This window comes from Cherax quadricarinatus, chromosome 6, assembly GCF_038502225.1.
Source record: "Cherax quadricarinatus isolate ZL_2023a chromosome 6, ASM3850222v1, whole genome shotgun sequence".
Lineage (NCBI taxonomy): Eukaryota > Metazoa > Arthropoda > Malacostraca > Decapoda > Parastacidae > Cherax > Cherax quadricarinatus.
The window spans coordinates 43,183,043-43,196,717 of NC_091297.1; the positions used below are offsets into that span (position 1 = coordinate 43,183,043).

The following is a 13,675-nucleotide window of genomic DNA, read 5'->3' on the forward strand; positions in this document are numbered from 1 at the left end:
TCAGTGAAACTGAATTCCCTGGTTTTGAAGCGGGTATGACCTAGAAAATTACCCAGGATAACATAATTAGTGATGAAAACTCAGATGACCCACAACCTTCCACCTCTGGTGCTGGGCTGGCTCGTTCATGTTCACCTGTACCAGGACGAAAGAGGAAACTATTTGCCCGTGTACAAGACTCAGATGTGAGCAGTGCAAGTGATAGTGATTTCAAGGTTATTGAAAGCAGTTCTAGTTGTGACAGTGAGGGTGAATATTCCCCAGTGAAGCGGCAGTATATACGACCGCATGCGGTCTGGTAGTGTGCCATATGCTCTTCCAAGAGGAAGGAGTACATCTCGGAGCACATCCCGTGGCCCTACACCACGTCCTGATAGTGAAGATGACGATATTGTTACGATGGGTATAAATGATGTGAGTGAGGCAGCAGGCGGTGGTGGTGATAGTGATGGTGGCATGAGTCATGTGACACCAGCAGCGGGCCACGCTACTACCTGAGCTGCTGACTCTGCACAACTACAACCAGCCTCGCCCGACCCCACACTCCTACAACCACAACCTGCACAACCACAACCACATTACAATATCCAGAACGCACCAGCTGACCGCATCTGGGATTGGCAGCAAGATGACAAGTTTGTTCCCAATTCCCATGACTTTGATGGAGGACAAAGTGGAATATGGCCATCATGTACCCTTGGGAACATTCCCACTGAACTGGAATGCTTTCAGTTGTTCTTCGATGAACCCCTGATGGACATTATTGTCAGGGAAAGCAATACATACTATGAGTACACCATGGCAAACACTATTCTGTCACCAAGATCACGCCTACACCAGTGGAAGGACACAACTGTGGCAGTGATGTATCTGTTCTTTGCCACAATAATGCTTATGCCACATGTGTATAAGCATAGTGTCAACACATACTGGGCAACAGACCGCCTGATTTCAACCCCTGCTTTCAGTGACATTATACCAGTGAATAGATTTGTGTTACTGTTACGTATGTTACACTTTTCAGACAAAACCAGGCCTGACAGAAGCGACAGGTTATATAAGATCAGACGTGTGTTTATGTACCTGAAACAAAAGTGCTGTATGTATTTTTATCCCTTCAGGAAGCTTGTTATTGACGAGTCTTTGATTTTGTTCAAAGGAAGACTCTCATTCAAGCAGTATATACCAAGCAAGAGGAAATGCTTTGGTATAAAGTTATTTGTTCTGTGTGATTGCAAAACTGGTCTGGTTTTGGATATAATTGTGTACACTGGCGGTAAAACAATGGAAGATACCAGGAAGTTACTGGGTATCTCTGGTGATGTGGTTAGAACAATGATGGAGCCATATCTTGGTAAGGGGCATATTTTATATACTGACAACTTGTACACAAGCCCTATACTCAGTGATTTCTTGCGAGTGAACATGACAGATGTGTGTGGCACAGTGCGTAGAAATCGTAAACATGCCTAGGTTCGATGCTGGCAGTCGTAGAGGTGAAGTGCAGGTGTTTGCTGCCAATGACATCATGGCATGACAAACGTGATGTGACACTGCTGACATCAGTTCACCGACACGAAATGGTAGACACTGGCAAGCAGAATAGAGAGACCAATGAACCCATTGTAAAACCTGCAGCTGTGATGGATTATAACCTCAATATGCGCTTAGTGGACAAATGTGACATGCAGATTGGGTTTGCTGACTGTGTTCGCAAGAGTTATAAGTGGTATATAAAACTGTTTTTCCATCTTCTTGACATTTCCATGCTGAATGCTTATAATATGTATAAGTTGAAGACCAAGAACAAACCCAAATATGGTGAATTTTGTTTGTCAGTCATCAGACAAATAATATTCAAGTACCAAGAAACAACACCTGCAATAGACCAGCGCCCACAAAATTATCAACACATGTCCTCTCTTCTGAGGCCTGGTGATCACTACCCCACACTACTGCCAAGAAAAATGCTCAGAAGAGATGTTTTGTCTGTGGACATACCACAAAACGCCCACAAAAACGCAGAGACACTCGTTTTATGTGTGAGGAGTGTAAGACACCATTGTGCTTATACCCATGTTTCAAAGAATTCCACAAGCTGCAGCACTTCTAGAAGTGTCCAGTGATTGTACATATGTATATATATTATAAAACAATCGCAATAAACATTTGTTTACATTGTGTAAACAAGTTTTAGCAACATTATAATGATACGAGTGTTTTTGCTATAATTGTGTTACATTCAACGAGTGTATATTTGAACATTGCACAATAATTTGGTCTCACAGGCCACAAAAGTTATGTGAAAAAATAAAATAGTGAAAAAAGCGAGAAACCATTGAATACAAGTAAATCAAAGTTTACCGGGTGACCGGCAGTCGCCGCTGTTGCCGCTCGCAGATCAATTTCAACAAACTTCAGGACTCTATATCTCGGTAAGTACTCATGGGAAAAATTTTTTTGGGGACTAAAACAATCAGAAAAATAATCTTAACATTTTCATAAGAAAAAATAATTTTTTTTTTTCGAATATTTTGCGACACCAGGAGACACTTCAGGATTGGGCCCTTCGACAGTCAAAGGGTTAAGGATGTGTCCAGTGAAGGCTTTCACTTGGTTGTCAACATCCCCTTGGAGAAGAGCATTCCAGTCGGTGGTGGCGAGCTCAGAGCAAAGGGCTGGCCAATTAGCTCTTTTCCATAGCCAGGTTGTGCTTGTGGACTCCTCATTTCGTTCTGTTGGGATCTTAAGTGTCGTAAAAACAGCCTATCTCTATCTCTCTGTCTCTGTCTCTTTCTCTTTGTCTCTCTGTCTTCCTGTCTCTCTCTCTCTTTTTACATAGGGGTTGACAAGGTCACATTAAGGATCCCTGGCTTTATTGACAAGCTAAGAGCTGTTACTTACATCAGATCATTTGAAAGCATTTTTATTTTTACAAAACATACAAGTAGGGAACAGGATGAAGTTGGAGCCATCTGTGGGCCAGCATTTTCATTTGATCAACTATGTCGTTGACATCATAATGCTATACGAATGTGTTCCATACTCGAGGCATCCTGGGGATAAGTGATCTCAGATGAAGTGATGTTCTGGAGAAGGGTACAGCCAGAGTGAAGTTGCTGCCTTCTGCCCATCTTGTGGTATAGAAGCTTGCTTCCCATTTTCCTCGAAGTGGGTTCAAGTGTGATACTTTGACATTATTGGCCTTGTACATAACAGTAAGGTCACCCACATCCCTCCTGTGTTGAAGGCTCTGCTGAAATGACAGATCTATCCAGGATGGGTCCATGTGAGAGATGAGACATCTTGCTCTGCTCTCTACTCTGTCAAGCAGTCGCAGATGAGGGAGGGGGGGGGCAAACCAAGAAAAGTGGAGCATACTCAAGGTGTGAGCGTACTTGTGCCTCGTACAGAATCTTGCAACCCCTACTGTCAAGCAGATACGAGATAGGGTGAAATGCTGTAAGCTTCCTGGCTGCCTTGTTTGCAAGATTTATAACATGGTTCTTCATGGTCAGTATGGAGGCAAATTTCACTCCAAGGATATCAACTTCTTCCCCAGGTACCAACACTCCCATTCATACTACTGGACTGGCATTACCATCATGGTGCCTAGAGACCATCATCGTTTGTGTTTTCTCAGGTGCAAATGTTACTTGCCATCTATATTTCCCCAAGCTGATATAGCTCTTAGCTGGTGACTGATGTAGCTTAGAGCAGAGTTCAAAGTCCTGGAAGTCACACCCTCCCAAGCCTTACCTAGAAGGCTTATGCAGTTGTAGTGCCTCCCTGATGCCTGCGCCGGGCGGCGAGTAGGTGGACAGGTCCAGTACGGCGGCCAAAACTCGGGACAAAATTTAGGTGATGAAAGCAGTCGGAACTTGATGTGGCTGATATTTCTTAAATCACTGATACCCTGAAACTCGGGGTTCCGCTATATATAAATGTGTGTGTGTGTGTGTGTGTGTGTGTGTGTGTGTGTGTGTGTGTGTGTGTGTGTGTGTGTGTGTGTGTGTGTGTGTGTGTGTAAAAGGCTTCAAGGAAGAATATTTAGATTTCTTCCTGAACTGTTTGAATATCCCATTACCCCTACCACCCCATCTTTTCATTCTTTTTTGCCATTAGGTATATTTTATTACATAATATGGTGTTGATGAAGATAGGGAAGCTGTGATTTCGTGTATAGGGCAGGGAGGAATAACATCTTGTAGGAGTGAGGAAGAGCCAGTTGTGAGTGTGGGGGAAGTTCGTGAGGTAGTAGGTAAAATGAAAGGGGGTAAGGCAGCCGGGATTGATGGGATAAAGATAGAAATGTTAAAAGCAGGTGGGGATATAGTTTTGGAGTGTTTGGTGCAATTATTTAATAAATGTATGGATGAGGGTAAGGTACCTTGGGATTGGCAGAGAGCATGCATAGTTCCTTTGTATAAAGGCAAAGGGGACAAAAGGGAGTGCAAAAATTATAGGGGGATAAGTCTGTTGAGTATACCTGGTAAAGTGTATGGTAGAGTTATTATTGAAAGAATTAAGAGTAAGACGGAGAATAGGATAGCAGATGAACAAGGAGGCTTTAGGAAAGGTAGGGGGTGTGTGGACCAGGTGTTTACAGTGAAACATATAAGTGAACAGTATTTAGATAAGGCTAAAGAGGTCTTTGTGGCATTTATGGATTTGGAAAAGGCATATGACAGGGTGGATAGGGGGGCAATGTGGCAGATGTTGCAGGTGTATGGTATAGGAAGTAGGTTACTGAAAGCAGTGAAGAGTTTTTACGAGGATAGTAAGGCTCAAGTTAGAGTATGTAGGAAAGAGGGAAATTATTTCCCAGTAAAAGTAGGCCTTAGACAAGGATGTGTGATGTCACCATGGTTGTTTAATATATTTATAGATAGGGTTGTAAGAGAAGTAAATGTGAGGGTCTTGGAAAGAGGCATGGACCTAAAAGATAAAGAATCACACATAAAGTGGGAGTTGTCACAGTTGCTCTTTGCTGATAACACTGTGCTCTTGGGAGATTCTGAAGAGAAGTTGCAGAGATTGGTGGATGAATTTGTTAGGGTATGCAAAAGAAGAAAATTAAAAGTGAATACAGGAAAGAGTAAGGTTATGAGGATAACAAAAAGACTAGGTGATGAAAGATTGGATATCAGATTGGAGGGAGAGAGTATGGAGGAGGTGAATGTATTCAGATATTTGGGAGTGGACGTGTCAGCGGATGGGTCTATGAAAGATGAGGTGAATCATAGAATTGATGAGGGGAAAAGGGTGAGTGGTGCACTTAGGAGTCTGTGGAGACAAAGAGGGGAATGTATGAGAGTATAGTTTTACCAATGCTCTTATATGGGTGTGAAGCATTGGTGATGAATGTTGCAGCGAGGAGAAGGCTGGAGGCAGTGGAGATGTCATGTCTGAGGGCAATGTGTGGTGTGAATATAATGCAGAGAATTCGTAGTTTGGAAGTTAGGAGGAGGTGCGGGATTACCAAAACTGTTGTCCAGAGGGCTGAGGAAGGGTTCTTGAGGTGGTTCGGACATGTAGAGAGAATGGAGCGAAACAGAATGACTTCAAGAGTGTATCAGTCTGTAGTGGAAGGAAGGCGGGGTAGGGGTCGGCCTAGGAAAGGTTGGAGGGAGGGGCTTGGACTTCCAGCAGGCATGCGTGAGCGTGTTTGATAGGAGTGAATGGAGACAAATGGTTTTTAATACTTGACGTGCTGTTGGAGTGTGAGCAAAGTAACATTTATGAAGGGGTTCAGGGAAACCGGCAGGCCGGACTCGAGTCCTGGAGATGGGAAGTACAGTGCCTGCACTCTGAAGGAGGGGTGTTAATGTTGCAGTTTAAAAACTGTAGTGTAAAGCAAGACAGTGATGGAGTGAATGATGGTGAAAGTTTTTCTTTTTCGGGCCACCCTGCCTTGGTGGGAATCGGCCAGTGTGCTAACAAAAAAAAAGTAAATGTGAAGGGACACCAATGGAAATATGTCACTCTTGAATTTATTGAGTTTATCCTGGGTACCTTACACATATGCTGTTATGTATGATAATCTATGTATGTAACTGTATTTGTGTATACCTGAATTAACTTGTTTATGAATTAAAATGTAAATATTTCTTATTTATGAATTACATACATTGTTTAAGTGTGATGGCCAAAGCCTCCACCACCACCAACACGGCTTCTCTCAGTGGCGGCCCTTAAACCCAACAACAACACTTACACCATTTACTCCTCTCATACATTATGACACATTTTATTCATTCTAGAGTATATATCATGTTTCTATGTTATTAATATTGTTTATAATGTCATATTAGATGAATTGTGATAGATAAATAAGCCGTAGAGATAGCGTCATATTGAAGCATTATAAACTCGCCTTCCTCTTGCCTCCTACCTACCTCCTACACCAACAAGAATCAATAAAGGTTAAGTGTGATGTTACATGTTCATTTATCCATTTTATTAGTGCTTTACATTTATTTGTCATTGTTTTCTGTATGTAAATCTATATTTAATCTTTAAAAAAATTATTTTTTGTTAATACTTTTGGCTGTCTGAAACGGATTAATTGGGTTTCATTTATTTCTTATGGGGAAAATAGATTCGCCAATCGTGAATTTTGCCAGTTGGCATACTCTCTGGAACGGATTAATCATGAAACTCGGAGGGGGGGGGGTCCACTGTATTTATATACAGTGGTACCTTGGCTTACAAGCGCCCCAACTTAGGAGTTTTCCGAGTTACGAGCAGTCACTCGGTCTATGTTTTGCTTTGAGTTGTGTCCAAACTCCCAGTTAGGAGTGGGAAAAAATTATTGAAAAAAAAAAAATATTTACTGAAAATGACATTTGGCAAGAATGCTGGCCTAAATGGCACAACGAAAGGCCGTTTTGGGACTTGGTACTTACGAACAATGTTAGTGCAATGTTCTCACTGGAGATAATCGTGTAATTATCTTTAGTTATTCTACAAAAAAAATAAAGTTGCTAAGTTTTTGGCATTTGCAAAATATCTTGCCCTTTACTCCCACACAAATCCTAAAGTATTTGGAATATTTCCAATATTCCACAAGTCAATTTTAGAATAATTTTTTTATGATTCCTGTCGTTATTACTGCATTTACATAAATAATAAATGCTGGGCTTCATGGAGTAAGTGTGTAACTTACTTCTGAGATATTCATATGTCAATGCACTAGTAATCTAGTGCAGTTAGCCTTTCAAAAACTTAGTTTTCTCTTACCCAGGACCAAAGAACACGTTATAGGAAGGAGCAGTAATGATTTTATATGCTCAGACTGGCCCTGGACACACCATATTATGGCCTATTTTATTCATTCTAAAATATATATCATGTTTCTGTGTTCCTTATAGTGTTTGTCATATTAGATCAATTCTGATAAATAAGTAAGAGTTGATATTAGTGTTATATTGAAGTGTTTTCTCCTGCCCATGGGATAGTTTTTTGGGGGGCTGGAATGGATTAATGGAATTTCAATTAATTTCATTGAGGAAAATTTATTTGATATACGAGCAGATTGAGTTACGAGCTCAGTCACGGAACAAATTAAACTTGTACATCAAGGTACCACTGTATTTATATACGGCCTCTCCTCACTTCGCAACATGCTTGTTTATCGACTACTCAAACTTATGACAGGCTCTTTGACCAGTATGCATACCTAAATAATGTATATTAGAGCAGATTTCCTCTACAGTGGAGCCCCACATAACGATTTTAATCCGTGCAAGAGGAGTAATTGTTATGCGAAATAATCGGTATGCGAATGAATTTTCCCCATAAGAAATAATGGAAATCAAATTAATCCGTGCAAGACACCCAAAAGTATGAAAAAAAAAAATTTTACCACATGAAATATACATTTTCCCACACACAAAGAGAAGGATACATGCACAATAGTAGAGTAGTACATGCACAGTATATATTGTGCATGTACTAGTCTACTAAATGAAGAATAAATGACACCTTTATTGAAGATGCAGCAATGACTGATGAGACACTGTGTCCTGGGAGTGCCTTTTCCTCCTGAGTACTGTAGGTCCTGTTTGGCATTTTCTTCCAGAACAGGCCTTATCACACTGTGTATGCCACTACGATTCTTAAATCTCTCAAACCAACCTTTGCTGGCTTTAAATTCACCAATATGAGCACTAGTTCCAGGCATTTTTCCCTGTTCACCTGGGTGTTAGTCGACTTGTGTGGGTTGCATCCTGGGAGACAAGATTAAGGACCCCAATGGAAATAAGTTAGACAGTCTTCGATGACACTGACTTTTTTGGGTTATCCTGGGTGGCAAATCCTCTGGGGTTAATTGTTTCTTGGTATTCTCAATAAGCCACTCCAACAACGGTGCTACAGCAGCAGCAGCAGCTGACGGTGGTACAGCAGCAACAGACGATGCTACAGCAGCAGCAGACGATGCTACAGCAGCAGCAGACGATGCTACAGCAGCAGCAGCTGACGGTGGTACAGCAGCAACAGACGATGCTACAGCAGCAACAGACGATGTTACAGCAGCAGCAGACGATGCTACAGCAGCAGCAGCAGCTGACAGTGCAGCAGCAGCTGTACCACCAATAGTAGCGATGGTTAATTGGGGTTTATTATACAACCTGGCCAGCTCGGAGACACGCACTCCACTTTCAAACTTATCAATGATCTTTTTCTTCATCTCTATTGTAATTCTCACCCTTATTGCTGTAGGGTTGGCACTAGAAGCTTTCTTGGGGCCCATGGTCACTTATTTTCCAGAAAAAGCACCGAAAACACTGTAATAATACGAATTATTCCGATTGTATGCTTGGATGTTACCGCGGAGGCTGGCTGGTAAACAATGCCACCGGCGGAATATGTGAGCGTGGCTCAGGCCGCACATTGGACGCGTCTCGGACGAAAATCGGTGAGCGGGTTTTTAAGCGGTATGTGAGGCAAAATTTTTGCGATTAAAGCAAGCGGTATGCGGATTAATCGCTATGTGATGCCATCGTTATGCGGGGGTCCACTGTATTTTGTTTATTACAATGTACAGCACACCCACTGTATAAACCTTCAAAATATACTAAAAGCATTATAAGCGGTGCAAGGGTGACATAAAGCAATATCAGAGATGGTTGACATACACCCAATACCATTATAGTATGTTCCTTGTTTAGTGACTAATTCGTTTATCTACCTAGTACATGTATTAGGAACAGAACTCTGTTGTTGAGCAGAGGCTGTATTTATTGCATTCAAGCACATCCTCCAATTTAATGTTTAACATAACAATGCTCAGTTTGTTAAATAGGCACAATACACTGACTGGAACAACAATACACATAAATATTACCTGCCCAGAGGAGACTTAAAACTTATGACAGTTTTGGTCCAACTTGGACCATTAGCTAGTCACACACAGGTGGGAAGGGAGCCAGTGTATACACAAGAGGGGCGAGGGTTGGGGCTGGGAGAAGTGGAATGAGAGGACAAAGTAATATAACTGTAGTAGTAGAAGTGACATGCTTGCAAACAAACCAAACCAAACCATTACAACTCCTGACCAGTTGGCCGAGTGCTTATGGACTGGCCCGGAGTTTTAGAACTTGCTCACCATGTGTTCAAACCTGACCCATTCTGTGGTTAGTGGGAGAGAAGGTAATAAGAAGGTAGTGGTGTTTGTGACACAAGGGGTCAAAGAGTGGACTGTTAGCAAAGCAGTAGTGGTGGTAGTAATAGTGAAGGTAGTTGAAGAGCAAGAGAAAAGGTAAAAAGGAGCACTGCAGGAGAGCTAATAACCTAAAAGGATTAGACAAAAACTCAAGGGGGAGGTGGGAAATTTCATAAGACAGAACCCGCCAGATTGAAGGAAAGGAAAGACTGCTGTTGCTGTTGTTATACTATTATACTACTACTATTACTGCTTTGCTAACACTCCACACTCTGACCCTTGTTTCACTAACACTACTGTTCTCTTGTTGCCCTCACTTCTGCTGCAGTTATATTACTTCTCTTGTTCCACTTCTTCCCCCCCCCCCTCCCCCTTTGTACAGTGGACCCCTGCATAACGATATTAATCCGTTCCTGAGAGCTCATTGTTATGCGAAATTATCGTTATGCGAATGAATTTTCCCCATAAGAAATAATGGAAATCAAATTAATCCGTGCAAGACACCCCAAAGTATGAAAAAAAAAAATTTTACCACATGAAATATTAATTTCAATACACACAAACTGAAAAAGGCATGCACAATTACATGACACTTACCTTTATTGAAGATCTGGTGATGATTGATGGGATGGGAGGAGGAGAGAGTCTTAATGTTTAGAAGGGGAATCCCCTTCCATTAAGACTTGAGGTGTCAAGTCCTTTTCTGGGGTTACTTCCCTTCTTTTAATGCCACTAGGACCAGCTTCAGAGTCACTGGACTTCTGTCGCACAACATATCTGTCCATAGTGGCCCGTACCTCTCGTTCCTTTATGACTTCCCTAAAGTGTTTCACAACATTGTCAGTGTAATAGTCACCAGCACGGCTTGCAATAGCTGTGTGAGGGTGATTTTCATCCATAAAGGTTTGCACTTTCAGCCACATTGCACAGATTTCCTTAATCTTTGTAGTAGGCAACCTCTTCAATTTCTCTCTCCCCTCCTCCGAACCAGTTTCCTCAGGTCTGGCCTCTTGCTGTTGAAGTTGATCTAGCAGCTCATCAGTGGTTAGTTCTTCATTGTCCTCCTCCACCAACTCTTCCACATCATCCCCACTAACCTCCAACCCCAAGGACTTCCCCAATGCCACAATGGATTCCTCAACTGGCATACTCCTCTCAGGGTTAGCCTGAAACCCTTCAAAATCCCTTTGGTCTACACATTCTGGCCACAGTTTCTTCCAAGCCGAGTTCAAGGTCCTCTTAGTCACTCCCTCCCAAGCCTTACCTATAAGGTTTACACAATTGAGGATATTAAAGTGCTCTCTCCAAAACTCTCCTGGAGTCAGTTGAGTTTCTGAGGTCACTACAAAGCACCTTTCAAACAGAGCTTTTGTGTACAGTTTTTTGAAGTTTGCAATAACCTGCTGGTCCATGGGCTGCAGGAGAGGAGTGGTATTAGGAGGCAAAAACTTCACCTTAATGAAGCTCATGTCCCCATAAAGTCGCTCTGCCACGTCTGTAGGATGACCAGGGGCATTGTCTAACACCAGGAGGCACTTAAGGTCTAATTTCTTTTCAGTTAGGTAATCTTTCACATTGGGAGCAAATGCATGGTGTAACCAGTCATAGAAAAAGTCCCTAGTGACCCATGCCTTACTGTTTCCCCTCCACAGCACACACAAATTAGCCTCGAGGGTATTCTTTTGCCTGAACGCTCTGGGAGTTTCTGAGTGATACACTAATAAAGGCTTCACTTTGCAATCACCACTAGCATTGGAACACATCAACAGAGTGAGCCTGTCTTTCATAGGCTTATGTCCTAGGAGTGCCTTTTCCTCCTGAGTAATGTAGGTCCTGCTTGGCATTTTCTTCCAAAACAGGCCTGTTTCATCACAATTAAACACTTGTTCAGGTTTCAGTCCTTCTCTGTCCATGTACTCCTTGAATTCCTGCACATATTTTTCAGCTGCTTTGTGGTCCAAACTGGCAGCCTCACCATGCCTTATCACACTATGTATGCCACTACGCTTCTTAAATCTCTCAAACCAACCTTTGCTGGCCTTAAATTCACTCACATCATCACTAGTTGCAGGCATTTTTTTAATTAAATCCTCATGCAACTTCCTAGCCTTTTCACTTGTGATCACTTGAGAGATGCTATCTCCTGCTATCTGTTTTTCATTTATCCATACCAATAAGAGTCTCTCAACATCTTCCATCACTTGCGATCTCTGTTTCGAAAACACAGTTGAACCTTTGGCAAGAACAGCTTCCTTGATTGCCGTTTTGTTGCCCACAATAGTAGCGATGGTTGATTGGGGTTTATTATACAACCTGGCCAGCTCGGAGACACCCACTCCACTTTCATACTTATCAATGATCTCTTTCTTCATCTCTATAGTAATTCTCACCCTTATTGCTGTAGGGTTGGCACTAGAAGCTTTCTTGGGGCCCATGGTCACTTATTTTGCAGATAAAATCACCAAAACACTGTAATAATACGAAATGTTCCGATTGTATGCTTGGATGTTACCGCGGAGGCTGGCTGATAAACAGTGCCACCGGCGGAACATGTGAGGCTGGCTCAGGCCGCACATTAGACGCGTCTCGGACGAACAGCGTTGAGCGGGTTTTTTAGCGGTATGTGAGGCAAAATCTTAGCGATAAAATGTATCGGTATGCGGATTTAACGTTATGTAAGGCCAACGGTATGCGGGGGTCCACTGTATATGTACTGGCTTTTTTTTCCTTCTGTGTTACAAGTTAATGGTCCAAGCTGGACTGAAATGTAGTCATAAATTTCAGTCTCTTCTGTGCATGTTGAGTGTGTATCCATACTTCAATTTAATTAAGGTGTCAAAAGAGAAAAACCTTTTTTATTTTTTTTCCACAAAGAACACGAGTCGAAGAACGTGAAAGAATTGGGACGGAAGACAGACGGAGTGGAATTGGTGACGAAAAACGTGCCAATGTTTGGCGCTCTCGTGAGGAATCTCGCAAGGATGAGCTCCAAGAAGAAAAGCCACGGCCATCCCGGGAAGAGCAGGATGAAGATGGCTGGACTACTGTGAGACGTTAAAGGAAATGTAATGTAGAGTAGTTTCATATGCTTAGAAATAATAGCCTTGGCCTCAGCATGGAGTGATTTTATATTAAACAAGTGGAAGAAGCATGTGTATTTTAAACATTTCCTAATTCAATGGGGAAAGTTTTATTTAATGTAGGACCTTTCATGGTGCAGTAATAAACTGATGAATATTCTTCTGTGAAGGATCTAAAGGCACATTGCTGTAATGAAAATTTAGAACTGATTTGGTACCAAGTTTCGGGCTTTTTTTTTTTATTTTTTTTTTTTTTTAATGTAATTTAAGTGTGCTGTATGCTTGTTTCTTATTATTGTGTGTGTTGACTATATAAATTATATATACTGTACTGTATATTATACACACACATATTGTATATCTAGTAATGAAAAAATTATAAATGTTTCAGACAGAAAATAGTATTTTGGTTTATTTTATTTAATGTTTTCCCCGATTAATAATATAACTGATTTGGTATTGTCGGCTGTTCTGGTATTGTGTAACTTGGAATTTTTTATTATAGTTATTAGTATATTATCAATAAAAGGTAGTGGTCTAAACTTTGCATTTACATTTAAATCTTTTTTCAAGGTGCTTTGGTGAATATTGTGTAAAAAGGTCAAAACACCAGCATTGTTTTATTAAGAATTCAGGTTTATGCTTTAAAATTACTAATATACAAAATTAAAAAATATTCTCCCCTTTGTCAGAATCTGATTGCCTTCTATTTTCCAGGTGCTGTATGATCCCAATGGGTTCAGCACTTCCCCATGATCGTATAATACTAACATTAGTTGCAGGACTCTCAAAGACAGATTAGATCCATTAGTTCTCATAATGCCGGGAGATGTTTTGGGTACAGTACACAATGACTTACAGTTGACCATTGGATAAAAACAGTGGTATTCGTCATTCTTTTCAGGTCACAAGCTGGTTTATTCATTAC

At 41.4% G+C, this 13,675-nt stretch overlaps 1 protein-coding gene across 1 annotated transcript in view; it reads left to right on the forward strand.

Annotated features, from left to right (window-relative positions):
- The window catches only part of eIF3a (eukaryotic translation initiation factor 3 subunit a), a 221,254-nt gene extending 208,382 nt beyond the window's left edge, over positions 1 to 12,872 (forward strand). The window contains exon 19 of the mRNA XM_070081388.1: positions 12,542 to 12,872. Coding sequence (XP_069937489.1) covers positions 12,542 to 12,725 — 184 coding nt within the window. The 3' untranslated portion in view covers positions 12,726 to 12,872. The remainder of the gene's footprint in view (positions 1 to 12,541) is intronic.
- The last annotated feature ends 803 nt before the right edge of the window (positions 12,873 to 13,675 follow it).